At 60.8% G+C, this 27984-nt stretch overlaps 1 protein-coding gene across 1 annotated transcript; it reads left to right on the top strand.

Annotated features, from left to right (window-relative positions):
* LOC104302559 (translation initiation factor IF-2) lies at positions 1-27908 on the top strand. The gene is made up of 7 exons (XM_054176009.1): positions 1-1075; positions 9095-9252; positions 10525-10726; positions 15101-15268; positions 17840-17962; positions 21506-21647; positions 27614-27908. The coding sequence occupies exons 1-7, from the start codon at positions 1-3 to the stop codon at positions 27906-27908; spliced, it is 2163 nt and encodes a 720-aa protein (XP_054031984.1).
* Positions 27909-27984: the final 76 nt, after the last annotated feature.

Consider the following 27984-nt stretch of genomic DNA (forward strand, 5'->3'; position numbering starts at 1 on the left):
ATGCCAGATGCTTCACGTCAGCAGCCCTTGGCAGCTGAGCGCCGGCCAGGGCTCTTCCCCTTTGCTGTCTGTTTGCACAGCGCCCCCCCCCCGGGCTCAGCCCCCCGGCACAGCCCCCCCCGGGCTCAGCCCCCCGGGCTCAGCCCCCCCGGGCTCAGCCCCCCGGCTCCGCCCCCCGCTCAGCCCCCCCGGGCTCAGCCCCCCACTCCCCGCCTCAGCCCCCCGGCTCCCCTCCCCGGCTCAGTCCCCCGCTCTGCCCCCGGCTCAGCCCTCGACACAGCCCCCCGGCTCAGCCCCCCGGCTCAGCCCCCGGCTCCCCTCCCCGGCTCAGTCCCCCGCTCTGCCCCCGACTCAGCCCCCGGCTCAGCCCCCCGCTCAGTCCCCCCGGGCTCAGTCCCCCACTCCCCGACTCAGTCCCCCGGCTCCTCTCCCCGGCTCAGTCCCCCGCTCTGCCCCCGGCTCAGCCCTCGACACAGCCCCCCGGCTCAGCCCCCCGCTCAGCCCCCGGCTCTGCCCCCGGCTCAGCCCTCGACACAGCCCCCCGGCTCAGCCCCCCGGCTCAGCCCCCCGCTCAGCCCCCCGACTCAGCCCCCCGGCTCCCCTCCCCGGCTCAGCCCCCCGCTCTGCCCCCGGCTCAGCCCTCGACACAGCCCCCCGGCTCAGCCCCCCGCTCAGCCCCCCGACTCAGCCCCCCGGCTCTCCTCTCCTCCCCTCCCCGCCTCAGCCCCCCGGCTCAGCCCCCGCCTCAGCCCCCCGCTCAGCCCCCGGCTCCCCTCCCCGGCACAGCCCCCCGGGCTCAGCCCCCCACTCCCCGGCTCAGCCCCCCGCTCAGCCCCCCGGCTCAGCCCCCCGCTCAGCCCCCGGCTCCGCTCCCCGGCTCAGCCCCCCGGCTCCCCTCCCCGGCTCAGCCCCCCGCTCAGCCCCCCGGCACAGCCCCCGGCTCCCCTCCCCGGCTCAGCCCCCCGGCTCAGCCCCCGGCTCCGCTCCCCGCCTCAGCCCCCGGCCCCCGCGGCTCGGATCGCAGGGCAGCCCCGCGGAGCTGCGGGGCTCTGCCTGGGGCCGTGCTGCCCTCTCGGTTTGAGCCCAGCCAGCCCTCTCCCTGCGGGAGCTGCCTCCCGCCTCACATTTTTCTTCCCCGAGATGCTTTCCCTTCACAACCCAGCGCCTGACATCAAAGGCAGGCAGAAGGCAGCAGGCTGCAGGCAGCGTGCGCTGGGGGCCGGGGCTCGCTCACTTGGTACAGCTCAAGCCCTTGGGAGAAGGCAACCTTTGGCCCCCCTGGCTGTGCCAGCCAAGGAACACAGAGAGCAGATGTCCCAGAGCACAGCCCGGGCTGAGTCAATGATCCTGAGGAGGCTTCGTCCGCCCCCAGCTTCTCCTCCCCTGTGCACAGGCTGCACAACAACTGTCTGGAAGCAGGCTGTTTGTTTTGGCCTGGGATGCTGTCCGGGTAACCAGCTGCCAGAGCCGGGGTGGTCTGAGGCTGAGGAGGGGGTGGCCAGGCCCTGGGGGCTCTCCTTGCAGCCCTGGAATGAAGCAAGGAAGCTGATTCAGTGCCTTGGGTTTAGCCACAGGAGAAACTGGGGGGGGAAGAGTCAGAAGGGAGAGAAAAGCCTTAATGAGAGGTGTTTGTGGTCATTAATGAGGTGTGCTTGCTAATGAGAGGTGGGTTGGGTCATCAGTGAGGGGGGTGTGTGGTCATTAGTTAGCTGTGTGTGTTAATGAGAGGTGGTTGTTAATGAGAGGTGGTTGTGGCCACCAATGAGAGTGTCTGTGGTCATTAATTAGCTGTGTGTGTTAATGAGAGGTGGTTGTAGTCACCAATGAGAGGTGTCTGTGGTCATTAATTAGCTGTGTGTGTTAATGAGAGGTGGTTGTGGCCACCAGTGAGAGGAGTCTGTGGTCATTAATTAGCTGTGTGTGTTAATGAGAGGTGGTTGTAGTCACCAGTGAGAGGTGTCTGTGGTCATTAATTAGCTGTGTGTGTTAATGAGAGGTGGTTGTAGTCACCAGTGAGAGGTGTCTGTGGTCATTAATTAGCTGTGTGTGTTAATGAGAGGTGGTTGTAGTCACCAATGAGAGGAGTCTGTGGTCATTAATTAGCTGTGTGTGTTAATGAGAGGTGGTTGTGGCCACCAATGAGAGGAGTCTGTGGTTGAGTCTGCCCCTGGAGACAGGCAACAGCCTTGAACGGGCTGGGGCTGCTCTGCAGACAGCCTGAGAGAGTTGGGGTTGTGCAGGCTGCAGAGGAGAAGGCTCCCAGGAGACCTTCTGGTGGCCTTCCAGGAGCTGCAGGGGGCTGCAAGCAAGCTGGGGAGGGACTTTGGAGGGGGTCAGGGAGGGATAGGACTGGGGGGGATGGATCCAAGCTAGAGGAGGGGCGAGTTGGATCAGACATTAGGAAGAAGTTGTTGCCCAGGAGGGTGGTGAGAGCCTGGCACAGGCTGCCCAGGGAGGTGGTGGAAGCCTCCTGCCTGGAGGTGTTTGCAGCCAGGCTGGAGGTGGCTGTGAGCAACCTGCTGTGGTGTGAGGTGTCCCTGCCCATGGCAGGGGGCTGGGGCTGGCTGAGCCTTGAGCTCCCTTCCAGCCCTGCCAGTTCTGTGATTGATGTTCCTGGGCAGCCTGCTCCACTTGGAGGTGTCCCTGCTGGCTGCAGGGGGCTCGGACAAGATGACCTTTGAAGGTCCCTTCCAACCCAGTGCATCCTGTGACCCTCTAAGTGGCTGCAGGGTCCTGAGCACTCAGTAGATTTGAGCTCCTGAGTCACAGAGGCACAGAATGGGAGGGCTTGGAAGGGGCCTCTGGAGAGCATCCAGTCCAACCCCCCTGCCAGAGCAGGGTCACCCAGGGCAGGTCACCCAGGAACACAGCCAGGAGGGTTTGGAATGTCCCCAGGGATGGAGACTCCATCACCTCCCTGGGCAGCCTGCTCCAGGGCTCTGCCACCCTTCAGCTCCAGAAGTTCCTCCTCATGTTCAGCTGAGCTTCTGATGTTCAGTCTGTGCCCACTGCCCCTTGTGCTGCCCCTGGGCACCACTGAACACAGCCTGGCCCCATCCTCCTGACCCCCACCCCTGGAGTATTGCTCAGCATTGATCAGCTCCCCCTCAGGCTGCTCTCCTCCAGGCTCCACAGCCCCAACTCTCTCAGCCTTTGCTCCTCCCAGAGCTGTTCCAGTGCCCTCAGCCCCTCTGCAGCCCTTTGCTGTGCCCTCCCCAGCCATTCTCTGTCTTTCCTGAGGTCAGGATCTCAGAGTCAGAGAGTGTTAGGGGGTGGAAGGGACCTCTGGACATCCTGCAGTCCAACCTCCTTGCCCAAGCCTGCCAGACCCTGAATCTGCTTCTGGCCAAATGCTTGGAGTTTGCTGATTGCCAGGGGCCAGAGTTGGGCTGGGGGTGGGAGAGGATTTTGCTGTCCCATGAAGGAGCTTGGGAAATGAGTTCCTGCAAGAGTGCAGTGAGATCAGGCTCCCACAGATGGGAAATGTCTTCAGCTCCTGGCAGGAAGGAGAGCTTCCAAGTTGCAACAGAGGAGGCTGTCCTGGGCTCTGTGTTTCTTCACTCTCCAAACTATTGCCCCTGTCTGGGTCTCCTTCAGGCTCAGGCTGCTTTCAGAGCCCTTGAGGGGAAGAAATGTTTGCAGCACAAGCAGCAGTGAGTCAAAGATGCAGGAGGAGCCACCCAGGGGAGCACCACCAGCCTGAGGAGCTCTGTGGGCTTGTGTCCACCCCTGGATCTGCTCACATTTGGTCATTGATTAGGCACTGGGGAGGCCACAACTCAAATCCTGGGTTCAGGTTTGGGCTCCTGACTCCGAGAAGGACATTGAGAGGCTGGAGCAGGGCAGAGAAGGGCAAGGAAGCTGGGGAAGGGGCTGGGGAGGAGCAGCTGAGGGAGCTGGGGGTGGTGAGGCTGCAGCAGAGGAGGCTGAGGGAGACCTCCTTGCTCTCTGCAGCTCCCTGCAAGGAGGCTGGAGCCAGGTGGGGGTTGGGCTCTGCTCCCTATTGATAGGAGAAATTGTGCCAGGGGAGGCTTAGGTTGGAGCTGAGGAAGAATTTCTGTGGTGCCAGAGTGCTCAGGGACTGGCAGAGGCTGCCCAGGGAGGTGGTGGAGTCCCCATGCCTGGAGGTGCTCAGGAACCCTGTGGCCATGGCACCTGGGGCCAGGGTTTGGTGTTGATGGAGGTGCTGGGTGGATGTTTGGACTGGAGGATCTCAGAGAGCTTCTCCAACCCAAGCAATGCTCTGATCCTCTGCCTGTGTCAGAGGCTTTACAGAATCACAGAATCAGTGAGGTTGGAAAAGACCTCAGAGAACATCAAGCCCAACTTATCACCCAGCACCTCCTGACTGGCACAGAGTCAGAGGAGCTCCAGCCTGGCTGAGCAAGGGCTGAGTGAAGCTGAGAGATGCAATCCCTGAGCTGCTCTTTGCAGAGCTGTACACAGGCTGTGGAGGGGGCAGAGGAGCTTTGGGGGGGGTAAGGACTCCAGAGCCTGCCCTTGTGTGGTGGTACCGAGAGAAACTTGGCTCCAGCCTGCGGGAATCTCATCCCTTGTCTCAATGCATTGCCTGCCCTGCCCTCCTGTGGCTGCCAAGCTCTGCCAGGGGGAAGAGGTTTGGAGCCAGCTGTGCACTGTGAGCAACTTCATCACAGCATGGGTTGGGTTGGAAGGGACCTCAAAGCTCAGGCAGCTCCAGCCCCCTGCCATGGGCAGGGACACCTCCCTCCAGCACAGGCTGCTCAAGGGCTTCATCCAGCCTGGCCCTGAGCACCTCCAGGCAGGCACAGCCACAGCCTCCCTGGGCAGCCTGTGCCAGAGTCTCCCCAGCTTCACTCTCAACAATTTCTTCCTCCTCTCCACTCTCAATCTCCCCTCTCCCAGCTCAAAGCCATTGTTCCTCAGCCTGGCACTCCCAGCCCTTGTCCAGAGTCCCTCCCCAGCTCTCCTGGAGCCCTTCAGGTACTGGGAGGTTGCTCTGAGGTCTCCCTGGAGCCTTCTCTTCTCCAGGCTGCACAGCCCCAGCTCTCCCAGCCTGTCCCCACAGCAGAGGTTCCTCAGCCCTCTGGTCATCTCTGTGGCCTCCTCTGGAGCCTCTCCAGCAGCTCCAGGTCCTTCCTGTGTTGTGGTCTCCATATCTGGCCCCAGCCCTGCAGGTGAGGTCTCCCCAGAGCAGAGCAGAGGGGCAGGATCCTCTCTCCAGCTCTGGCCACACTGCTCTGGATGCAGCCCAGGCTGCCCTTGGCCTCCTGTGCTGCCAGTGCCCATTGCTGGCTCCTGCCCAGCTGCTCCCCCCCAGCACCCCCAAGGCCTTCCCTGCAGAGCTGCTCTCACTCTCCTCACCCCCAGGGCAGGCAGCAGTGGTAATGATGCTCTTTATGCTCTTTCAAGAGGTGATTTGTTTCCTCCTGGTGAGGCTCTCATTGTAGCTGCATGCAGGCTGCCCTCTGAGGTGTGCCCAGAACTGGCACAGGACTCTGGCAGGGCTGCAAATGTGCTGTGAGTGCCTCAGCCTTGTGGTGCTTCAATTAAGGTTATTGATCCCCCATCTAGGGAGTGTCAGGCTGTTAATGAGGGCAGCCTGCAGCAATGTGGGCTGGAGGAGAAAGCAGAGCTTCATCTTGGGCAGGAGGCATAATTGCATGTGGCAGATGGAGCTGAGGGAGTCCAGGGATCAATGCCATGGCCTTTGCCTCTAAAGAAAGCAGCTCCTGAGGCTGGAAAGCAGCTTCCACCCTCACCAGGACCTGCATTCATCCACCCTGGGATCTGCTCACATCTAAGTCATTGATACAGGCACTGGGGAGGCCACACCTCAAGTCCTGGGCTCAGTGCTGGGCTCCTGGCTCCCAGCAGCACCTTGAGAGGCTGCAGCAGGGCAACAGAGCTGGAGAAGGGGCTGGAGAAGAGGGCTGGGGAGGAGCAGCTGAGGGAGCTGGGGGTGGTGAGGCTGGAGCAGAGGAGGCTGAGGGAGACCTCCTTGCTCTCTGCAGCTCCCTGAGAGGAGGCTGCAGCCAGGTGGGGGTTGGGCTCTGCTCCCTAGTCTCAGGTGATAGAGGGAGAGGAAATGATCTGAAATTGTGCCAGGAGAGATTCAGGTTGGAGCTGAGGAACAATTTGTTTGCTGTCAGAGTGGTCAGGGATTGGCAGAGGCTGCCCAGGGGAGTGGTGGAGTCCCCATGCCTGGGGGGGGGTTTGGGTTTTGCTGGTGCAGCATCAGCTTGTGCTGTGGGGCAGCATCTCCTGGCCCAGGTTTGGGCAGCTCAGGACAGGGTTTGCTGGTGCAACATCAGCTTGTGCTGTGGGGCAGCATCTCCTGGCCCAGGTTTGGGCAGCTCAGGGCAGGGTTTGCTGATTGAAGCTCAGCTTGTGCTGTGGGGCAGCATCTCCTGGCCCAGGTTTGGGCAGCTCAGGGCAGGTTTTGCTGGTTCAACATCAGCTTGTGCTGTGGGGCAGCATCTCCTGGCCCAGGTTTGGGCAGCTCAGGGCAGGGTTTGCTGGTTGAAGCTCAGCTGGTGCTGTGGGGCAGCATCTCCTGGTCAGGTTTGGGCAGCTCAGGGCAGGTTTGGCTGGTTGAAGCTCAGCTTGTGCTGTGGGGCAGCATCTCCTGGCCCAGGTTTGGGCAGCTCAGGGCAGGGTTTGCTGGTGCAGCATCAGCTTGTGCTGTGGGGCAGCATCTCCTGGCCCAGGTTTGGGCAGCTCAGGGCAGGGTTTGCTGGTTGAAGCTCAGCTTGTGCTGTGGGGCAGCATCTCCTGGCCCAGGTTTGGGCAGCTCAGGGCAGGGTTTGCTGGTTGAAGCTCAGCTTGTGCTGTGGGGCAGCATCTCCTGGCCCAGGTTTGGGCAGCTCAGGGCAGGGTTTGCTGGTTCAACATCAGCTTGTGCTGTGGGGCAGCATCTCCTGGCCCAGGTTTGGGCAGCTCAGGGCAGGGTTTGCTGGTTGAAGCTCAGCTTGTGCTGTGGGGCAGCATCTCCTGGCCCAGGTTTGGGCAGCTCAGGGTAGGGTTTGCTGGTTCAACATCAGCTTGTGCTGTGGGGCAGCATCTCCTGGCCCAGGTTTGGGGGAGCTCAGGGCAGGGTTTGCTGGTGCAGCATCAGCTTGTGCTGTGGGGCAGCATCTCCTGGCCCAGGTTTGGGCAGCTCAGGGCAGGGTTTGCTGGTTGAAGCTCAGCTTGTGCTGTGGGGCAGCATCTCCTGGCCCAGGTTTGGGCAGCTCAGGGCAGGTTTGGCTGGTTGAAGCTCAGCTTGTGCTGTGGGGCAGCATCTCCTGGCCCAGGTTTGGGCAGCTCAGGGCAGGGTTTGCTGGTGCAGCATCAGCTTGTGCTGTGGGGCAGCATCTCCTGGCCCAGGTTTGGGCAGCTCAGGGCAGGGTTTGCTGGTGCAACATCAGCTTGTGCTGTGGGGCAGCATCTCCTGGTCAGGTTTGGGCAGCTCAGGGCAGGTTTGGCTGGTTGAAGCTCAGCTTGTGCTGTGGGGCAGCATCTCCTGGCCCAGGTTTGGGCAGCTCAGGGCAGGGTTTGCTGGTGCAGCATCAGCTTGTGCTGTGGGGCAGCATCTCCTGGTCAGGTTTGGGGAGCTCAGGGCAGGGTTTGCTGGTGCAGCATCAGCTTGTGCTGTGGGGCAGCATCTCCTGGCCCAGGTTTGGGCAGCTCAGGGCAGGGTTTGCTGGTTGAAGCTCAGCTTGTGCTGTGGGGCAGCATCTCCTGGTCAGGTTTGGGCAGCTCAGGGCAGGGTTTGCTGGTGCAGCATCAGCTTGTGCTGTGGGGCAGCATCTCCTGGCCCAGGTTCGGGGAGCTCAGGGCAGGTTTGGCTTTTGCTGCTGCTGTCTGCAGTGCTCTGCTTCCCTCTGCTGGCTCCACTCTGCCCCTTCCTCCTCCTCTTCAACCCTGACAAACAGTTTCTGCCACTCCAGGATGTTATTCTTTGTGTGTGTGATGGTTTGGTTTAGGACATTGCTCCTCCAAGACCCTTCCCTGTGCCTGTCTTAAGGTTAACCCTTTGGTTCCCAGGCTGGGCTCTTATTTCCAGTGCTGAGATGCATGCTGTGAACAGCCCCCAGTGGTGGGGAGCCACAGAATGGTGGAGGGATGGAAGGGACCTCCAGGGATCATCAGGTCCAACCTCCCTGCCAAGCACCCAGGGCAGGTCACACAGGAACACATCCAGATGGGGCTGGAAAGGCTCCAGAGAAGGAGGCTCCACAACCTCTCTGGGCAGCCTGCTGGCTCCAGCCTCCTTGCAGGGAGTTACAGAGCCAGAAGGTCTCCCTCAGCCTCCTCTGCTCCAGCCTCACCACCCCCAGCTCCCTCAGCTGCTCCTCCCCAGCCCTCTTCCCCAGACCCTTCCCCAGCTTCCTTGCCCTTCCCTGGCCCTGCTGCAGCCTCTCAAGGTGCTGCTGGGAGCCAGCAGCCCAGAGCTGAAGGCAGCACTGCAGGGGTGGCCTCAGCAGTGCCCAGCCCAGGGGCACAATCCCTGCCCTGCTCCTGCTGCCCACAGCATTGCTGCTGCAGGCCAGGCTGCTGGTGGCCTTCTTGCCCAGCTGGGCACCCCCTGGCTCCTCTGCAGCTGCTGGCACCCAGCACCCCCAGGTGGCACCCAGCTACTGTGCCCCCAAGCTTGGAGCCTTCCTGGGGCTGCTGTGAGCCAAGGGGCAGGACCCAGCCCTTGGCTTTGTTAAACCTCACACAGCTGACCTCAGCCCATGGATCACAGACTCATAGAATCAATAAGGGTGGAAAAGACCTCAGAGGTCATCAAGTCCAAGCTGTCACCCAACAGCTCCTGACAACTAAGCCATGGCTTCCAGGTCCCCAGCTTCTTCCCAGTCACATTTACAGGGAGCTGCAGAGAGCAAGGAGGTCTCCCTCAGCCTCCTCTCCTCCAGCCTCACCACCCCCAGCTCCCTCAGCTGCTCCTCCCCAGCCCTCTTCTCCAGACCCTTCCCCAGCTTCCTTGCCCTTCTTGGGACCCTCTCCAGCCCCTCAGTGTCCTGCTGGGAGTGAGGAAGGAATCCTGGCCAACCTAAAGCAGCAGCCCTTGTCAGGGCAGAGCTGTGTCCTTCCTGCTGGCCTCTGACCACCAGGCTTTGTCTTTCAGCTTCCTGCTGTGTTTGGCTGTGCCTGGCCCAGACTGAGTTTAAGAGAGTGGCTGAAGACAACGTGACCCTGCCCTGCCACCACCGCCTGGGGCTGCTGGAGCAAGGCAGCCTGGACATTGAGTGGCTGCTGCACATCTCTGAAACAGTCCAGAAAGCGGTAGGTGCAGCCCAGAGGAGGGGAGGAAGGCAGCTCCCTGCTGGGGGGGTGGCAGCAGCAGCAGCCAGGGGTCTGCCCTGCTGGTGGGCTTCCAGAGGTGGGCTCTCTGGAAAAGCCAGCTGATGGATTTAGAGAGAGCTGGAAGGGTTGGAAGGACCTGAGGGGGTTGGGAGGGACCTCCACCCAGTCCAACCCCCCCCCTGCCAAGGGAGGGTCACCCAGAGCAGGTCACACAGCAACACATCCAGGTGGCTTTGGGATGGCCCCAGGGATGGAGACTCCACCACCTCTCTGGAAGGGACCTCCAGAGATCACCCAGCCCAACCCCTCTGCCAGGGCAGGGCACACAGGGCAGGGCACACAGGGCAGGGCACACAGAACACATCCAGGGGATGGAAAGGCTCCAGGGAAGGAGACTCCACAGCCTCTCTGGAGGGGACCTCCACAGATCATCCAGTCCAAGCCCCCTGCCAAGGGAGGGTCACCCAGCCCAGGTCACACAGAACACATCCAGACAGGGCTGGGAAGGCTCCAGGGAAGGAGACTCCACAACCTCTCTGGGCAGCCTGCTCCAGGCCTCTGGGAGCCTCCCAGGGCAGAAGTTCCTCCTCCTGCTGAGCTGCAACCTCCTGGGCTGCAGTTTCCATCCCTTGCTCCTTGTGCTGTCACTCATTTACCTGTGCTTCAGGGAACCACAGCATGGGAGGGGTTGGAAGGGACCTCTGGAGATCACTGAGCCCAAACCCCCTGCTAAAGCAGGGCCACCCAGGGCAGGTCACCCAGGAACACATCCAGGTGGGGGTTGGAAACCCTCCAGGGAAGGAGACTCCACAACCTCTCTGGGCAGCCTGCTGCAGGGCTCAGCACCCTCCCAGTGGAGAAGCTTTTGCTCCTGTTGAGGTGGAACTGCCTGGGTTCCAGTGTGTGTCCACTGCACAGGACACCCCTGAAAAGATCCTGGCCCCCTCATGACCCTCACCCTTCAGATACTTATGAATCCCCCCCCAGCACAGCAGCTTCTCCCCCTGCTGAGGTGCTTCCATCTCCTGCTGTGTGTGAGCACAAAGCCCCCCTGGGGCTGACCCTGGCTGTTCTCTGCTCCCCAGGACACCCCTGAAAAGATCCTGGCCCCCTCATGACCCTCACCCTTCAGATACTTATGAACCCCCCCCAGCACAGCAGCTTCTCCCCCTGCTGAAGTGCTTCCATCTCCTGCTGTGTGTGAGCATAAAGCCCCCCTGGGGCTGACCCTGGCTGTTCTCTGCTCCCCAGGTGATCACCTACTCGGGGGGCCGTGTCTATGACGACCTGAATGAGGAGCAGAAAGGGAGAGTGTCCTTCACATCCAACTTCCTGGCTGGAGATGCCTCCCTGCAGATCACCTCCCTGCAGTCCAGCGACGCAGGGAAGTACATTTGCAAGGTTAAGAACGCTGGGCAGTACGAGTGGGCTCGCATCACCCTCAAGGTTGTAGGTGAGGAGCAAAGGAAGCCAAGCAAGCAAGCAAGCAAGCAAGCAAGCAAGCAAGCAAGCAAGCAAGCAAGCCATCACTAGGCTCACTGCCTGGAGGGAGAGTGCCCTCAGAGCCTGGAGGGAGAGAGCCCTCAGAGCCTGGAGGGGGAGAGTGCCCTCAGACCCTGGAGGGAGAGAGTGCCCTCAGAGCCTGGAGGGAGAGTGCCCTCAGAGCCTGTAGGGAGAGTGCCCTCAGAGCCTGGAGGGGGAGAGTGCCCTCAGAGCCTGGAGGGAGAGTGCCCTCAGAGCCTGGAGGGAGAGTGCCCTCAGAGCCTGGAGGGAGAGAGCCCTCAGAGCCTGGAGGGAGAGTGCCCTCAGAGCCTGGAGGGAGAGAGTGCCCTCAGAGCCTGGAGGGAGAGAGTGCCCTCAGAGCCTGGAGGGAGAGAGTGCCCTCAGAGCCTGGAGGGAGAGAGTGCCCTCAGAGCCTGGAGGGAGAGAGTGCCCTCAGAGCCTGGAGGGAGAGAGTGCCCTCAGAGCCTGGAGGGAGAGAGTGCCCTCAGAGCCTGGAGGGAGAGAGTGCCCTCAGAGCCTGGAGGGAGAGTGCCCTCAGAGCCTGGAGGGAGAGAGTGCCCTCAGAGCCTGGAGGGAGAGTGCCCTCAGAGCCTGGAGGGAGAGAGTGCCCTCAGAGCCTGGAGGGAGAGAGTGCCCTCAGAGCCTGGAGGGGGAGAGTGCCCTCAGAGCCTGGAGGGAGAGTGCCCTCAGAGCCTGGAGGGAGAGAGTGCCCTCAGAGCCTGGAGGGGGAGAGTGCTCTCAGAGCCTGGAGGGAGAGAGTGCCCTCAGAGCCTGGAGGGAGAGAGTGCCCTCAGAGCCTGGAGGGAGAGTGCCCTCAGAGCCTGGAGGGGGAGAGTGCCCTCAGAGCCTGGAGGGAGAGAGCCCTCAGAGCCTGGAGGGAGAGGTGCCCTCAGAGCCTGGAGGGAGAGAGTGCCCTCAGAGCCTGGAGGGAGAGAGTGCCCTCAGAGCCTGGAGGGAGAGAGTGCCCTCAGAGCCTGGAGGGAGAGAGTGCCCTCAGAGCCTGGAGGGAGAGAGTGCCCTCAGAGCCTGGAGGGAGAGAGTGCCCTCAGAGCCTGGAGGGAGAGAGTGCCCTCAGAGCCTGGAGGGAGAGAGTGCCCTCAGAGCCTGGAGGGAGAGTGCCCTCAGAGCCTGGAGGGAGAGAGTGCCCTCAGAGCCTGGAGGGAGAGTGCCCTCAGAGCCTGGAGGGAGAGAGTGCCCTCAGAGCCTGGAGGGAGAGAGTGCCCTCAGAGCCTGGAGGGGGAGAGTGCCCTCAGAGCCTGGAGGGAGAGTGCCCTCAGAGCCTGGAGGGAGAGAGTGCCCTCAGAGCCTGGAGGGGGAGAGTGCCCTCAGAGCCTGGAGGGAGAGAGTGCCCTCAGTGCCTGGAGGGAGAGAGTGCCCTCAGAGCCTGGAGGGAGAGAGTGCCCTCAGAGCCTGGAGGGAGAGAGTGCCCTCAGAGCCTGGAGGGAGAGTGCCCTCAGAGCCTGGAGGGAGAGTGCCCTCAGTGCCTGGAGGGAGAGAGTGCCCTCAGTGCCTGGAGGGAGAGAGTGCCCTCAGAGCCTGAAGGGAGAGAGTGCCCTCAGAGCCTGGAGGGAGAGAGTGCCCTCAGAGCCTGGAGGGAGAGAGCCCTCAGAGCCTGGAGGGAGAGAGTGCCCTCAGAGCCTGGAGGGAGAGAGTGCCCTCAGAGCCTGGAGGGAGAGAGCCCTCAGTGCCTGGAGGGGGAGAGTGCCCTCAGAGCCTGGAGGGAGAGTGCCCTCAGAGCCTGGAGGGAGAGAGCCCTCAGTGCCTGGAGGGAGAGTGCCCTCAGTGCCTGGAGGGAGAGAGTGCCCTCAGAGCCTGGAGGGAGAGAGTGCCCTCAGAGCCTGGAGGGAGAGTGCCCTCAGAGCCTGGAGGGAGAGTGCCCTCAGAGCCTGGAGGGAGAGAGCCCTCAGTGCCTGGAGGGAGAGAGTGCCCTCAGAGCCTGGAGGGAGAGTGCCCTCAGAGCCTGGAGGGAGAGTGCCCTCAGAGCCTGGAGGGAGAGTGCCCTCAGAGCCTGGAGGGAGAGAGTGCCCTCAGAGCCTGGAGGGCGAGAGTGCCCTCAGAGCCTGGAGGGAGAGAGTGCCCTCAGTGCCTGGAGGGAGAGAGTGCCCTCAGAGCCTGGAGGGAGAGAGTGCCCTCAGAGCCTGGAGGGAGAGAGAGCCCTCAGAGCCTGGAGGGAGAGAGAGCCCTCAGAGCCTGGAGGGAGAGAGTGCCCTCAGAGCCTGGAGGGAGAGAGTGCCCTCAGAGCCTGGAGGGAGAGAGCCCTCAGAGCCTGGAGGGAGAGAGTGCCCTCAGAGCCTGGAGGGAGAGAGCCCTCAGTGCCTGGAGGGAGAGTGCCCTCAGTGCCTGGAGGGAGAGAGTGCCCTCAGAGCCTGGAGGGAGAGAGTGCCCTCAGAGCCTGGAGGGAGAGTGCCCTCAGAGCCTGGAGGGAGAGTGCCCTCAGAGCCTGGAGGGAGAGAGCCCTCAGTGCCTGGAGGGAGAGTGCCCTCAGTGCCTGGAGGGAGAGAGTGCCCTCAGAGCCTGGAGGGAGAGAGTGCCCTCAGAGCCTGGAGGGAGAGAGTGCCCTCAGTGCCTGGAGGGAGAGAGTGCCCTCAGAGCCTGGAGGGGGAGAGTGCCCTCAGAGCCTGGAGAGAGAGAGTGCCCTCAGAGCCTGGAGGGAGAGAGAGCCCTCAGAGCCTGGAGGGAGAGAGTGCCCTCAGAGCCTGGAGGGAGAGAGTGCCCTCAGAGCCTGGAGGGAGAGTGCCCTCAGTGCCTGGAGGGAGAGAGTGCCCTCAGAGCCTGGAGGGAGAGAGAGCCCTCAGAGCCTGGAGGGAGAGAGTGCCCTCAGAGCCTGGAGGGAGAGAGTGCCCTCAGAGCCTGGAGGGAGAGTGCCCTCAGTGCCTGGAGGGAGAGAGTGCCCTCAGTGCCTGGAGGGAGAGAGTGCCCTCAGAGCCTGGAGGGAGAGAGTGCCCTCAGAGCCTGGAGGGAGAGAGTGCCCTCAGTGCCTGGAGGGAGAGAGTGCCCTCAGAGCCTGGAGGGAGAGAGTGCCCTCAGAGCCTGGAGGGAGAGAGTGCCCTCAGTGCCTGGAGGGAGAGAGTGCCCTCAGAGCCTGGAGGGAGAGAGTGCCCTCAGAGCCTGGAGGGAGAGAGTGCCCTCAGAGCCTGGAGGGAGAGAGTGCCCTCAGAGCCTGGAGGGAGATTCCTCCCAGGGGTGCAAGCACAAAGCCCTCTCAGGAGCAGGTTTCTCAGCCCAACTCCAAATCTACCTTTGCAGCTTTTGGGTTCTTTATTTTGGCCCAGGACAGGACACAGGAAGAGGCCAAAGAGCTGCTCTGAGGATCACCTTCAAAAACACCACACCAGCAGCCCTGTCCAGATTCTCTCCATGACCTCACCAGGCTCATGTTCCACCTTAGCTGCTGACTTGCCCTCTCCAGATCTCCTGCTGAGGACTCTGAGTTCATGTTGCAGGACCCCAGAGCGATCCAAGTCCGTGGTGCTGCTGGGGGTGGCATTTCTCCAGCCTGACTCAGTTTCTCAGAGCATCTCTCCAGCCTGACTCAGTTTCTCAGAGCATTTCTCCAGCCTGACTCAGTTTCTCAGAGCATTTCTCCAGCCTGACTCAGTTTCTCAGAGCATCTCTCCAGCCTGACTCAGTTTCTCAGAGCATCTCTCCAGCCTGACTCAGTTTCTCAGAGCATCTCTCCAGCCTGACTCAGTTTCTCAGAGCATCTCTCCAGCCTGACTCAGTTTCTCAGAGCATCTCTCCAGCCTGACTCAGTTTCTCAGAGCATCTCTCCAGCCTGACTCAGTTTCTCAGAGCATCTCTCCAGCCTGACTCAGTTTCTCACAGCATCTCTCCAGCCTGACTCAGTTTCTCAGAGCATCTCTCCAGCCTGACTCAGTTTCTCAGAGCATCTCTCCAGCCTGACTCAGTTTCTCAGAGCATCTCTCCAGCCTGACTCAGTTTCCAGGCTCTCCTGCCCACGTCAGGCTGTCAGCCCATGGCAGGAGTGCTGTGCCCTGCCAGATGCTGAGGGGAGGAGGAAGGAACTGGAGAAGCAGGGGGAGGGGGAGGATGGTCTCTAAACAGCTCCCAGAAGAGGAAGGCAGTGGTGCAAGTGCCCCAGGGGGCTGCAATGTGGCATTTCTGCCTCTGAGAGCCTCCCAGCTCCACTCTCAGGCTCTGAGCTTGCACAGGGCTGCAGCTGAAGTCCCCTTGCTGCGATCCCTCCACGCATGCCAGAGCAGGCAGCTCTTGGAAGCTGCTTCAACCCCAAGCCTTTGCCAAGGGAAGGACTTCCAGGGCCAGCCTGCCGCCTCTGTGTGACCTCTCCTCTCTTTGCTTGCAGAGAAACCTTCCAAGCCCAAGTGCTGGCTGGAGGGGGAGCTGCTGGAAGGGAAGGAGCTGTCCCTGCAGTGCCGTTCAGCCTCGGGCACTGCACCCATCTCCTACCGCTGGCAGCGCATCGGCGAGGGGGAGGAGAGAGCTGAGCCCCTGCCCCCCACCTCCAGAGTCAGTAAGTCAGCTCTGGGAGTCACAGAAGGGCTGGAAGGGACCTCGAAGCTCAGCCAGTTCCACCCCCCTGCCACGGGCAGGGTCACCTCTCACCAGCACAGGCTGCTCATCCAGCCTGGCCTTAAACACCTCCAGGCAGGAGGCAGCCACAGCCTCCCCGGGCAGCCTGTGCCAGAGCCTCCCCACTGGAGAGACAGTTTCCTCACCCTCACTCTCAACAATTCCTTCCTCATCTCCACTCTCACTCTCCCCTCTCCCAGCTCAAAGCCATATTCCCTTGTCCTGGCACTCCCAGCCCTTGTCCCAAGTCCCTCCCCAGCTCTCCTGGAGCCCTTCAGGTACTGGAAGGCTGCTCTGAGGTCTCCCTGCAGCCTTTCTCTTCTCCAGCCCCAACTCTCCCAGCCTGGCCCCACAGGGGAGCTTCTCCTCTGATCATCTCCAGCAGATCTATCCCAGGTCACTCCCTCCTGGGGCTCCTGCTACACTTAAAGCCAGATAGCTGCCCATGTCTGCAGGCACCTGGGCACTCCTGTGCCTGCCCTTAGGCAGGGGGCACTTGGTGGCAGTGACAGCAGTGATGGAACTTCACCTCCCACAGCTGTGCACTTGCAGCACAGGAGGCCAAGGGCAGCCTGGGCTGCATCCAGAGCAGTGTGGCCAGAGCTGGAGAGAGGATCCTGCCCCTCTGCTCTGCTCTGGGGAGACCTCACCTGCAGGGCTGGGGCCAGGTGTGGAGCCTCCAACACAAGAAGGACCTGGAGCTGAAGGAGAGGAACCAGAAGAGGCCACAGAGATGACCAGAGGGCTGGAAAGCCTCTGTTATGGGGACAGGCTGGGAGGGTTGGGGTTGTTCAGCCTGGAGAAGAGAAGGCTCCAGGGAGACCTCAGAGCAATTAAAAGCCAAACTGCTTGCTGGAAAGGGAACCTGTTAATGTCTTTGTAGCCAGAGGCAGAACTGTGTGGAAGGAGAAGAGATTGGAAGACAGACTGGGAGAGTTAGGGCTGTTCAGCCTGGAGAAGAGAAGGCTGCAGGGAGACCTCAGAGCAGCCTTCCAGTAGCTGAAGGGGCTCCAGGAGAGCTGGGGAGGGACTCTGGACAAGGGCTGGGAGTGCCAGGAGAAGAGGCTACAGTTTGAATGTGGAGCAGAGGAGATTTAGGTTGGAGATCAGGAGGAAGTTCTGCACAATGAGGGTGGTGAAACCCTGCAGCAGCTGGTGCAGATAGGTGGTGGAGGCTCCATCCTTGGAGGCGTTCAAGGTCAACCCTGCTGTGGCCCTGAGCAACCTGCTCGAGTTGGAGGTGTCCCTGCTGACTGCAGGGGGGTGGACAAGAGGCCCTTTGAGGATCCCTTTCAATCTGATGCATTCTGTGGCTCTTCTGTGCTCCACCCTGAAGAGGGAAGTGCTTCAGGGCTGTGGAGTGCTTTGATGAAGGCTGACAAATGATCTCCAGTGAGGCATCAGTGCTGGTTCTTAGAATCACAGAGTCACAGAGCTGGCAGGGCTGGAAGGGAGCTCAAGGCTCAGCCAGCTCCAACCCCCTGCCATGGGCAGGGACACCTCACACCACAGCAGGTTGCTCACAGCCACCTCCAGCCTGGCTGCAAACACCTCCAGGCAGGAGGCTTCCACCACCTCCCTGGGCAGCCTGTGCCAGGCTCTCACCACCCTCCTGGGGATCAACTTCTTCCTCACAGCCAATCTCAAGCTCCCCACTTCTACTTCTGCTCCATCCCCCCCACTCCTATCCCTCCCTGACCCCCTCCAAAGTCCCTCCCCAGCTTGCTTGCAGCCCCCTGCAGCTCCTGGAAGGCCACCAGAAGGTCTCCTGGGAGCCTTCTCCTCTGCAGCCTGCACAACCCCAACTCTCTCAGGCTGTCTGCAGAGCAGAGCAGCTCCAGCCCTCTGCTCCTCCTCCTGGCCCTGCTCTGGACACCTTCCAGCCCCTCCAGAGCCTTCCTGGCACAGAGGCTCCAGAGCTGGCCCCAGAGCTGCAGCTGTGGTCTCAGCAGAGTGGAGCAGAGGGGCAGAATCCCCTCCCTGGCCCTGCTGGCCACACTTCTCTTGCTGCAGCCCAGGCTCTGCTTGGCTCTCTGGGCTGCAAGTGCTCCCTGCTGGCTCCTGCTGAGCTTCTCCTCCCCCAGCACCCCCAAGGCCTTTTCTCCAGGGCTGCTCTCCAGCCAGTCCCTGCCCAGCCTCTAGCAGTGCCTGGGATTGCCCTGCCCCAGCTGCAGGACCTTGCCCTTGGTCTTGTTGAGCCTCATGAGGCTGAAAGGCTTTGATTTGGAAACTCTGCTTTTGTGCCTCTGTGTCCTGCCCTCTGCTACCACTTCTTAGTCTTTCCACAGTCTCACAGAATCACCAAGGTTGGAAGAGACTTTAAAGCTCATCAAGTCCAACCTGGCACCACAGAGCTCATGACTAACCCATGGCTCTAAGTGCCACATCCAATCCCCTCTGGAACCCCTCCAGGGGTGGTGACTCCACCACCTCCCTGGGCAGCACACCCCAGGGGCTAACAGCTCTCTCAGTGATTAATCCTGGCTTGGTTTCTCTTTTTTCCCTCTTTCAGACATTTCTAATCCTGGGCAAGTCCTGCTGAAGAACCTCACCCAGCTGAGCACAGGGCTGTACCAATGCATTGCCACCAACGAGGCTGGCCAGGAGAGCTGTGTGCTGCAGGTGACAGTGCAGCGTAAGTACTGAGCCTGGCACCCCCCAGCTGCTGCCCCACACCTGCCCCCTCCACCTGCACAGTCTCTGCCACACCTCTGCCCTCCATCCCTGCCCCACCTGAGGCTGCTCTGAGTCACTGCACTCAGGCTTTGCAGAGCAGTGCCCCGGGGAGACCTTTCAGAGGCCTTCCAGTGCCTGAAGGATCCATTTGAGAGGGGGAAAGAAATGGAGCAGGAGGCAAATCCCACTTGCTGGAAGCTGGAGCTGGCACACAGCACCCTGCAGAGGCCCTGGCACACAGCACCCTGCAGAGGCCCTGGCACAGAGCAGCCTGCAGAGGCCCTGGCACACAGCACCCTGCAGAGGCCCTGGCACACAGCACCCTGCAGAGGTCCTGGCACCCAGCACCCAGCAAAGGACCTGGCACAGAGCAGCCTGCTGAGGCCCTGGCACACAGCACCCAGCAAAGGACCTGGCACAGAGCAGCCTGCTGAGGCCCTGGCACACAGCACCCTGCAGAGGCCCTGGCACAGAGCAGCCTGCAGAGGCCCTGGCACAGAGCAGCCTGCAGAGGCCCTGGCACAGAGCAGCCTGCAGAGGCCCTGGCACACAGCAGCCTGCAGAGGCCCTGGCACAGAGCAGCCTGCAGAGGCCCTGGCACACAGCACTCTGCAGAGGCCCTGGCACACAGCACCCTGCAGAGGCCCTGGCACACAGCAGCCTGCAGAGGCCCTGGAACACAGCACCCTGCAGAGGCCCTGGCACAGAGCAGCCTGCAGAGGCCCTGGCACAGAGCAGCCTGCAGAGGCCCTGGAACACAGCACCCTGCAGAGGCCCTGGCACACAGCACCCTGCAGAGGCCCTGGCACACAGCACCCTGCAGAGGTCCTGGCACTGCTCAGTGCTGAGGCTGCCTGCAGCCTGCACCCAGCCAGGTGCTGTGCTTGATAAGCCTGCAGGATGGGATCCATCCAGAGGGTCCTGGGCAGGCTGCACAGCTGGGCTGAGGAGAACCTCAGCAGGGTCAACAAGGCCAAGGGCAAGGTCCTGCCCCTGGGTTGGGGCAATCCTTAGTCTCAGCCCAGGCTGGGGGTGAGGAGAGTGAGAGCAGCTCTGCAGGGAAGGCCTTGGGGGTGCTGGGGGGGAGCAGCTGGGCAGGAGCCAGCAATGGGCACTGGCAGCACAGGAGGCCAAGGGCAGCCTGGGCTGCATCCAGAGCAGTGTGGCCAGAGCTGGAGAGAGGATCCTGCCCCTCTGCTCTGCTCTGGGGAGACCTCACCTGCAGGGCTGGGGCCAGATATGGAGCCCAACACAGGAAGGACCTGGAGCGGGTCCACAGGACATGGAGAGGGTCCACAGGAGGTCACCAAGAGGATCCAAGGGCTGAGAACCTCCCCTGTGGGGCCAGGCTGGGAGAGCTGGGGCTGTGCAGCCTGGAGAAGGCTCCAGGGAGACCTCAGAACAACCTTCCAGTCCCTGAAGGGCTCCAGGAGAGCTGGGGAGGGACTTTGCCAAGGCCTGGGAGTGCCAGGCTGAGGAACAATGACTTTGAGCTGGGAGAGAGGAGATTGAGAGTGGAGATGAGGAAGGAATTGTTGAGAGTGAGGCTGGGGAGACTCTGGCACAGGCTGCCCAGGGAGGCTGTGGCTGTGCCCTGCCTGGAGGTGTTCAGGGCCAGGCTGTGCATGGAGGGTGGAGCTGAGCCCCGGGCTGAGCAGCACAGCTTAGCAGGTCCTTATCAGCAGGTCCTTATCAGCAGGTCGTTATCTGCTGCTCTCGGGGGTCAGGGGGAGGAGGTGGAACTGCTCAAGGGCTGCTGATTGAGAAGTCTCCAGGGATTCAATAGCTTCTGGAATTTCTTCTGCCCAGCCAGGCCTGAAGGAGCTGGAAGTTGGTCCTGTAGCATCGATGACCTCTTTGCCTCAGGCAGCTGAAGCGCCCAGGCAGCTTTTCTGCCGGCTGAACTGAGCTGGTTCCAGTCCTCCCTTTTGCTTTGCAGGAGAGCCCAACCCCCAGCTGGCTCCAACCTCCCTGCAGGGAGTTGCAGAGAGCAAGAAGGTCTCCCCTGAGCCTCCTCTTCTGCAGGCTAAGCAACCCCAGCTCCCTCAGCCTCTCCTCCCAGGGCTGTGCTCCAGACCCCTCCCCAGCCTCCTTGCCCTTCTCTGGACACCTCCAAGTCTCCTTTGTGTTTTGGGCTGCACAGTGCCTTGGGTAAGGGAAAAACCTCTCTACCTGGAAGTTGCTGTTCACAACGGGGACAGAGGAGTTTAGTGAAGCTTTATTCCACTGCAGGGGGAGTCCAGAGGACAATTCCTGCTGGGGGGGTCTCCCAAATTGCTGGCAGCTGTAGCTCCCCTTTAATCCTAGATCCCCAGCTGCACTTCCCTCTCCCTTTCCCGATTGGGTGAAGGTAGTCAGGATTTAGAGCCTGCCCCAAAATGCCTCCTGCATGTCCCCTTCCCCTGCAACCCCCTGCTGCATGCATCCTGAAACACCTCCTGCATGTCCCCTTCCCCTGCTGCATGCACCCCATGTCCATTTAAGTCAGGTTCTTCAGGACTCTGGGTGCAGAGGTCAGTATTTAGCAGTCCATTCAGCCTGTGCTCAAAGGGTGGAGGCTGTGCTGGGTGTCCTGGCAGCCTCAGGCAGCCTCCTGCTGATTTGCAGCTCCCCTTTGTTATGCACATAGATAAGGGGAACTGTCTGGTTCCCCCCTGCCTCTTCCCAACCCCCCCCCCAACAGTTCTTCCTCTGTGAAGACACCAGTTCCTTTTAATCCCTGCACTGACACCCAGCCTGAACCTCCCCTGGCACAGCTGGAGGCTGTGTCCTCTTGTTCTGCTGCTGGGTGCCTGGCAGAAGAGCCCAACCCCACCTGGCTCCAGCCTCCCTTCAGGCAGTTGCAGAGAGCAAGAAGGTCTCCCCTGAGCCTCCTCTTCTGCAGGCTAAGCAACCCCAGCTCCCTCAGCCTCTCCTCCCAGGGCTGTGCTCCAGACCCCTCCCCAGCCTCCTTGCCCTTCTCTGGACACCTTCAAGTCTCTCAATGTCCTTCTTGAGCTGAGGAGCCCAGAGCTGGACACAGGACTCCAGGGGTGGCCTCAGCAGTGCTGAGCACAGGGCACAAGGACTTCCCTGCTCCTGCTGGCCACACTCTGCCTGATGCAGGCCAGGATGCCATTGGCACTCCTGGCTGCCTGGGCACACTGCAGGCTCATGTTCAGCCTACCATCAATCAGCACCCCCAGGTCCCTCTCTGCCTGGCTGCTCTCAGCCACTCTGCCCCCAGCCTGTAGCACTGCCTGGGGTTGCTGTGGCCAATGTGCAGCCCCTGGCACTTGGCTGTGTTCAATCTCCTGCCCTTGGCCTCTGCCCATCTGCCCAACCTGGCCAGGTCCCTCTGCAGAGCCTCTCTGCCCTCCAGCAGCTCAATTCCTGCCCCCAGCTTGCTGTCAGCTGCAGATCTGCTCTGATTCCCTCCTGGAGCTCACAGCTGCAGGGTGGGCTCCAGACCTGACCCCAGGGAGGCTTCACCAACTCCCAGCCTGTGTTTGCTGCCCCCCAGGTGCCCAAAACGTCAGCATGATCGCTGGAGCAGTCTGTGGGGTGCTGCTGGGGCTCTCCCTCCTCCTCCTGGTGGTGAGGCTGACCATCAGGAGGAAAGAGAAGAAGAGATATGAGGAAGAGGAGGCACCAAATGAAATCAGGTGAGGCCTTTGCTTTCATCTCCCCCTCCCTGCCCTCCTCCCTTCTCTCAGTTTCAGACAGCTTTGCACTGCAGGGCTGAAGGAGTCTCAGTGCCTGAGGAACTTCCTCAAATCACAGAATGGTTTGGGGTGGATCTGAGCAACCTCAATGCCTGAAGAAGTTCCTCCAGCCACAGAATGGTTTGGGGTGGATCTGAGCAGCCCTAGGGAGAAGGACCTGGGAGTGCTGCTGGGCAGCAAGGTCTGCATGGGGCAGCAACGAGCCAAAGAAGGCCAAGGGGGTCCTGGGGGGCATTCAGAGTGTGGCCAGCAGGGCCAGGGAGCTTTTCCTCCCCCTCTGCTCTGCCCTGCTGAGACCTCCCCTGCAAGATTGCCTCCAGCTCTGGGCTCCCCAGCTCAGGAGGGACAGGGAGCTGCTGCAGAGAGGCCAAGGGAGGCTGCAAGGATGCTGCAGGGACTGCAGCACTGCCTGGGGAGGAGAGGCTGAGAGCCCTGGGGCTGCTCAGGCTGCAGAGGAGAAGGCTGAGAGGGATCTGAGCAATGTCTCTCAAGAGCTGAGGGCTGGGGGTCAGGAGGGAGGGCACAGGGCCAGGCTCTGCTCAGCTGCACCCTGGCATAGGCCAAGGAGCAAGGGATGGAAACTGCAGCCCAGGAGGTTGCAGCTCAGCAGGAGGAGGAACTTCTGCCCTGGGAGGCTCCCAGAGGCCTGGAGCAGGCTGCCCAGAGAGGTTGTGGAGTCTCCTTCCCTGGAGCCTTCCCAGCCCTGCCTGGATGTGTTCTGTGTGACCTGGGCTGGACTCTGTGCTCCTGCTCTGGCAGGGGCTTGGGCTGGGTGGTCTCTTTGGGTCCCTTCCTCTGGTCCTTGAGCAACCTTCATGTCTGAAGAAGTTCTCAGAATCACAGAATGGTTGGGGGTGGATTTGAGTGACCTCAGAGCCTGGAGAAGTTCCTAGGATCTTAGACTGGTTTGGGTTGGAAGGGACCCTGAGGATCATCCTGGAATCATTAAGGTTGGAAACCCCTTCCATGTTCATCCAGTCCTGCCACTGAGCCAGCACTGCCAAGTGCCAACCATGGAATCATTCAGTGATTCCCAGCATGGATTGGCTTGGAAGGGACCTGGAAGAACATCCAGCTCCAACCCCCTGCCACAGGCAGGGACACCTCCCACAGCCCAGGACTCCACCACCTCCCTGGGCAGCCTGTTCCATGGAATCACATCCTCAATCCCATGGAATCACAGAATGGGTTGGGATGGAAGGGATCTTAAAGCTCAGCCAGCTCCAACCCCCTGCTATGGGCAGGGACACCTCCCACCAGCACAGCTTGCTCAGGGCCTCATCCAGCCTGGCCCTGAACACCTCCAGGCAGGGCACAGCCACAGCCTCCCTGGGCAGCCTGTGCCAGAGTCTCCCCAGCCTCACTCTCAACAATTCCTTCCTCATCTCCAGTCTCAGTCTCCTCTCTCCCATCCCAAAGCCATAGTCCCTGCTCCTGGCACTCCCAGCCCAAAGCCTTCTCCCTAGCCCATGTCCCATGTCCTGGGGGGCTGCAGTCTCTGTGGGCAATGCTCTGGGGCAGGCAGCTTCTCAGAGTCCTCCTGGAGCCTTCTGAACAGCTGTGCTGCTGGCTCAGGGTGAGCACTGCCCTGAGCTGCTGGGAGCAGGGCTGAGAAGCCTCCCCCTGGAGTGGGTGTCCCAAGAGTGCTGCCACCTCAGCTGCTGCCACCTCAGCTGCTGCCACCTCAGCTGCTGCCTGCATGGCAGGGCTCCCCCTCACCCCCCCAGGCACCCCTGGCTCTGCTGCCAAGCCAGCCTCAGCTTCCCAGCAAGCAAAGCACTGGGAAAAGCCCTGCCCAGGAAAGACTTTTAGCTGCTCCTGCCCTTGAGGGAATCCTCTGCCTTCTTCCAGCCTCACTTCTCTTTACCAGGAGCTAGAGGATAGGCCTAGACTGGATCCCAAGCCCAAGCCTGAGCAGAGCAGTTTGGTCAAAGAGAAACGTTCCAGGCTGAACTTTATCATAGAATCAATAAGGATGGGAAAGACCTCAGAGCTCATCAAGTCCAAGCTGCCACCCAACCCCTCCTGGCAACTCAACCATGGCACCAAGGGCCTCATCCAGGCTCTTCCTAAACACCTCCAGGGATGGGGACTCCACCACCTCCCTGGGCAGCACATCCCAAGGCCAATCTCTCTTGCTGGGAAGAATTTCTTCCTAACATCCAGCCTGAACCTCCCCTGGCACAGCTTGAGACTGTGTCCTCTTGTTCTGCTGCTGGGTGCCTGGCAGAAGAGCCCAACCCCCACCTGGCTCCAACCTCCCTGCAGGGAGCTGCAGAGAGCAAGAAGGTCTCCCCTGAGCCTCCTCTTCTGCAGGCTAAGCAACCCCAGCTCCCTCAGCCTCTCCTCCCAGGGCTGTGCTCCAGACCCCTCCCCAGCCTCCTTGCCCTTCTCTGGACACCTCCAAGTCTCTCAATGTCCTTCTTGAGCTGAGGAGCCCAGAGCTGGCCACAGGGCTCGAGGTGGCAGGGAGGCTCAGACCTCTGCTGGAGTTAGAAGTGGGCAGCAGCTCCATGGCCAGCAGAGCTTCCTGGCCCAGCAAGCGTCAAGCAAAGGCTGTCTGCCCTGGGGTCAGACACCTCCTGTGCCACCAGGCCCCTCTAGAAGGCAGCCAGCAGCTGGCTGCTCTGATGGGCAGGTTTCCAGCAAGCAGCCAGTCAGAGCTCTCCCCTTCCTTCTGCTCTTTGCTTTCAAGTCTTGGAAGTTTGATTCTGTTTCCACGTCTACAGCTTCCCAGGCTGCATTGGCTTGGAGAGGACCCTCTGGGGTCAGCCAGTCCAACCCCCCTGCAGGCAGCAGGGACTCCCCCACCTACAGCAGGTTACTCAGGGCCACATCAAGTCTGATCTTGAATGTCTCCAGGGCTGGGGCCTCAACCACCTCCCTGGGCAACCTGTGCCAGGACTTCCCCACCCTCACTGTGCAGAACTTCCTCCTGAGCTCCAACCTAAACCTGCCCTGCTCCAGTCTCAAACCACTGCCTCTCACCCTCTCACCACAGCCCCTTCTGAACAGTCCCTCCCCAGCCCTCCTGGAGCCCTTCAGCTACTGGGAGGCTGCTCTGAGCTCTCCTTGGAGCCTTCTCCTCTCCAGGCTGCACAGCCCCAGCTCTCCCAGCCTGGCCCCACAGGGGAGGTTCTCAGCCCTCTGGTCATCTCTGTGGCCTCCTGTGGACCCTGTCCATCAGCTCCAGGTCCTTCCTGTGTTGGGCTCCATATCTGGCCCCAGCCCTGCAGGTGAGGTCTCCCCAGAGCAGAGCAGAGGGGCAGGATCCTCTCTCCAGCTCTGGCCACACTGCTCTGGATGCAGCCCAGGCTGCCCTTGGCCTCCTGTGCTGCCAGTGCCCATTGCTGGCTCCTGCCCAGCTGCTCCCCCCCAGTGCCCCACTCTGAGCTTTTAACTGATGACTCTTGCCTCTGCTCTCTCTCTCCCTGGGCCCAGTTCTTGCCCTTTCACTACCCACATTCTTTTTTGAACTGGAAGAACTGGTCCCAGCCAGTCCTGTCCAGGAGCTGTGTCACTGTGAGTGAGGATGGCAGGGCAGACAGCTCTGCCTCAGCTCTTGGCACTGCTGCCACAGGACCTCCAAGTCACACACAGACAGTTGTGTGCATCACATATCCCAAAGCCATCTGACCAGTGGCATCCTGGCCTGGGTCAGGCAGAGTGTGGCCAGCAGGAGCAGGGAAGTCCTTGTGCCCTGTGCTCAGCACTGCTGAGGCCACCCCTGGAGTCCTGTGTCCAGTTCTGGGCTCCTCAGCTCAAGAAGGACATTGAGAGACTTGAAGGTGTCCAGAGAAGGGCAAGGAGGCTGGGGAGGGGTCTGGGGCACAGCCCTGGGAGGAGAGGCTGAGGGAGCTGGGGGTGTTTAGGTCTGCTCTGAGCCTCCTCTTCTCCAGGCTAAGCAACCCCAGCTCCCTCAGCCTCTCACAGCCTCCACTGGACTCCCCTCCAGTGCATCCCTGTCCCCCTTCTGCCCTGCTGGTTTGGGGGCTTCACGAAGCAGCTGCCTCCTGCAGCAGCCCTGCAGCCTGGTGAGATTCAGAGATTTACAGATGTAGAGATTCATTGATTCACAGATTCAGAGATTTATAGAGTCAGACAATCACAGGTTCATAGATTCACAGACTCAACAGGAGCCAGCAGGGAGCACTTGCAGCCCAGAGAGCCAAGCAGAGCCTGGGCTGCAGCAAGAGAAGTGTGGCCAGCAGGGCCAGGGAGGGGATTCTGCCCCTCTGCTCCACTCTGCTGAGACCACAGCTGCAGCTCTGGGGCCAGCTCTGGAGCCTCTGTGCCAGGAAGGCTCTGGAGAGGCTGGAAGGTGTCCAGAGCAGGGCCAGGAGGAGGAGCAGAGGGCTGGAGCTGCTCTGCTCTGCAGACAGCCTGAGAGAGTTGGGGTTGTGCAGGCTGCAGAGGAGAAGGCTCCCAGGAGACCTTCTGGTGGCCTTCCAGGAGCTGCAGGGGGCTGCAAGCAAGCTGGGGAGGGACTTTGGAGGGTGTCAGGGAGGGATAGGAGTGGGGGGGATGGAGCAGAAGTAGAAGTGGGGAGATTGAGATTGGCTGTGAGGAAGAAGTTGTTGCCCAGGAGGGTGGTGAGAGCCTGGCCCAGGCTGCCCAGGGAGGTGGTGGCAGCCTCCTGCCTGGAGGTGTTTGCAGCCAGGCTGGAGGTGGCTGTGAGCAACCTGCTGTGGTGTGAGGTGTCCCTGCCCATGGCAGGGGGCTGGGGCTGGCTGAGCCTTGAGCTCCCTTCCAGCCCTGCCAGTTCTGTGATTGATGTTCCTGGGCAGCCTGCTCCACTTGGAGATGTCCCTGCTGGCTGCAGGGGGCTTGGACAAGATGACCTTTGAGGGTCCCTTCCAACCCAGTGCATCCTGTGACCCTCTAAGTGGCTGCAGGGTCCTGAGCACTCAGTAGATTTGAGCTCCTGAGTCACAGAGGCACAGAATGGGAGGGCTTGGAAGGGGCCTCTGGAGATCATCCAGCCCAGCCCCCTGCCAGAGGTCCCTTCCAACCCTGACAGTTCTGTGAGTCTTTGATTCCCAGATTCAGATTCTCAGATTCATTGATTCCTAGATTCAGATTCCCAGATCCATTGATTCCCAGATTCATTGATTCACAGATTGATTGATTCAGATTCCCAGATTCATTGATTCCCAGATTCAGATTCTCAGATTCAGATTCCCAGATTCATTGATTCATAGATTCAGATTCCCAGATTCATTGATTCCCAGATTCCCAGATTCAGATTCCCAGAGTCAGATTGATTCCCAGATTCATTGATTCATTGATTTCCAGATTCCCAGATTCATTGATTCATTGATTCCCAGATTCATTGATTCCCAGATTCCCAGATTCATTGATTCATAGATTCATTGATTCCCAGATTCATTGATTCATTGATTCCCAGATTCCCAGATTCATTGATTCATAGATTCATTGATTCCCAGATTCATTGATTCATTGATTCCCAGATTCCCAGATTCATTGATTCATAGATTCATTGATTCCCAGATTCATTGATTCATAGATTCATTGATTCCCAGATTCATTGCTTCATTGATTCCCAGATTCATTGATTCATAGATTCATTGATTCCCAGATTCATTGATTCCCAGATTCATTGATTCATAGATTCATTGATTCCCAGATTCATTGATTCCCAGATTCCCAGATTCATTGATTCATAGATTCATTGATTCCCAGATTGATTGATTCATTGATCCCCAGATTCCCAGATTCAGATTCCCAGGTTCATAGATTCCCAGATGCAGCTTCCCAGACTCCCAGGTTGGAAGGGACCTCAGGGGGCTCCCAGCCCAACCTTCCAGGGTAAGACCCCAGCTTAAGCTCTCCCAGAGCCCCTCTGCCGCCGCGGCGCCTGAGCCTCTCCTCCTGTCCGCCCGCAGGGAGGACGCAGAGGCACCCAAGGCTCATCTGGTGAAGCCCAGCTCCTCTTCCTCGGGCTCCAGGAGCTCTCGCTCGGGCTCCTCCTCCACCCGCTCGACAGCCAACAGTGCCTGCCGCAGCCAGCGGACTCTCTCCACCCAGGCTACTCCCCACCTCACCCCTCCGCGCTGCGGCCGTGCCGACAGGCAGGGGAAGGAAGCGGAGCCCAGGAAAGTCGACTACAGCAGCCTGGTGAAGATGGGAGGCACGCTGGTGATGGTGCCTGCCCAGAGCAGAGCCTTCCAGACGGTGTGAGCAGCCCCCCGCAGCCCCCTCCGCCGGCGGCGGCCACACACCGCAGCTCCCTCGCTTAGGTGATTCTCTCCTTGCT

Source organism: Dryobates pubescens, chromosome 34 (assembly GCF_014839835.1).
Source record: "Dryobates pubescens isolate bDryPub1 chromosome 34, bDryPub1.pri, whole genome shotgun sequence".
NCBI lineage: Eukaryota > Metazoa > Chordata > Aves > Piciformes > Picidae > Dryobates > Dryobates pubescens.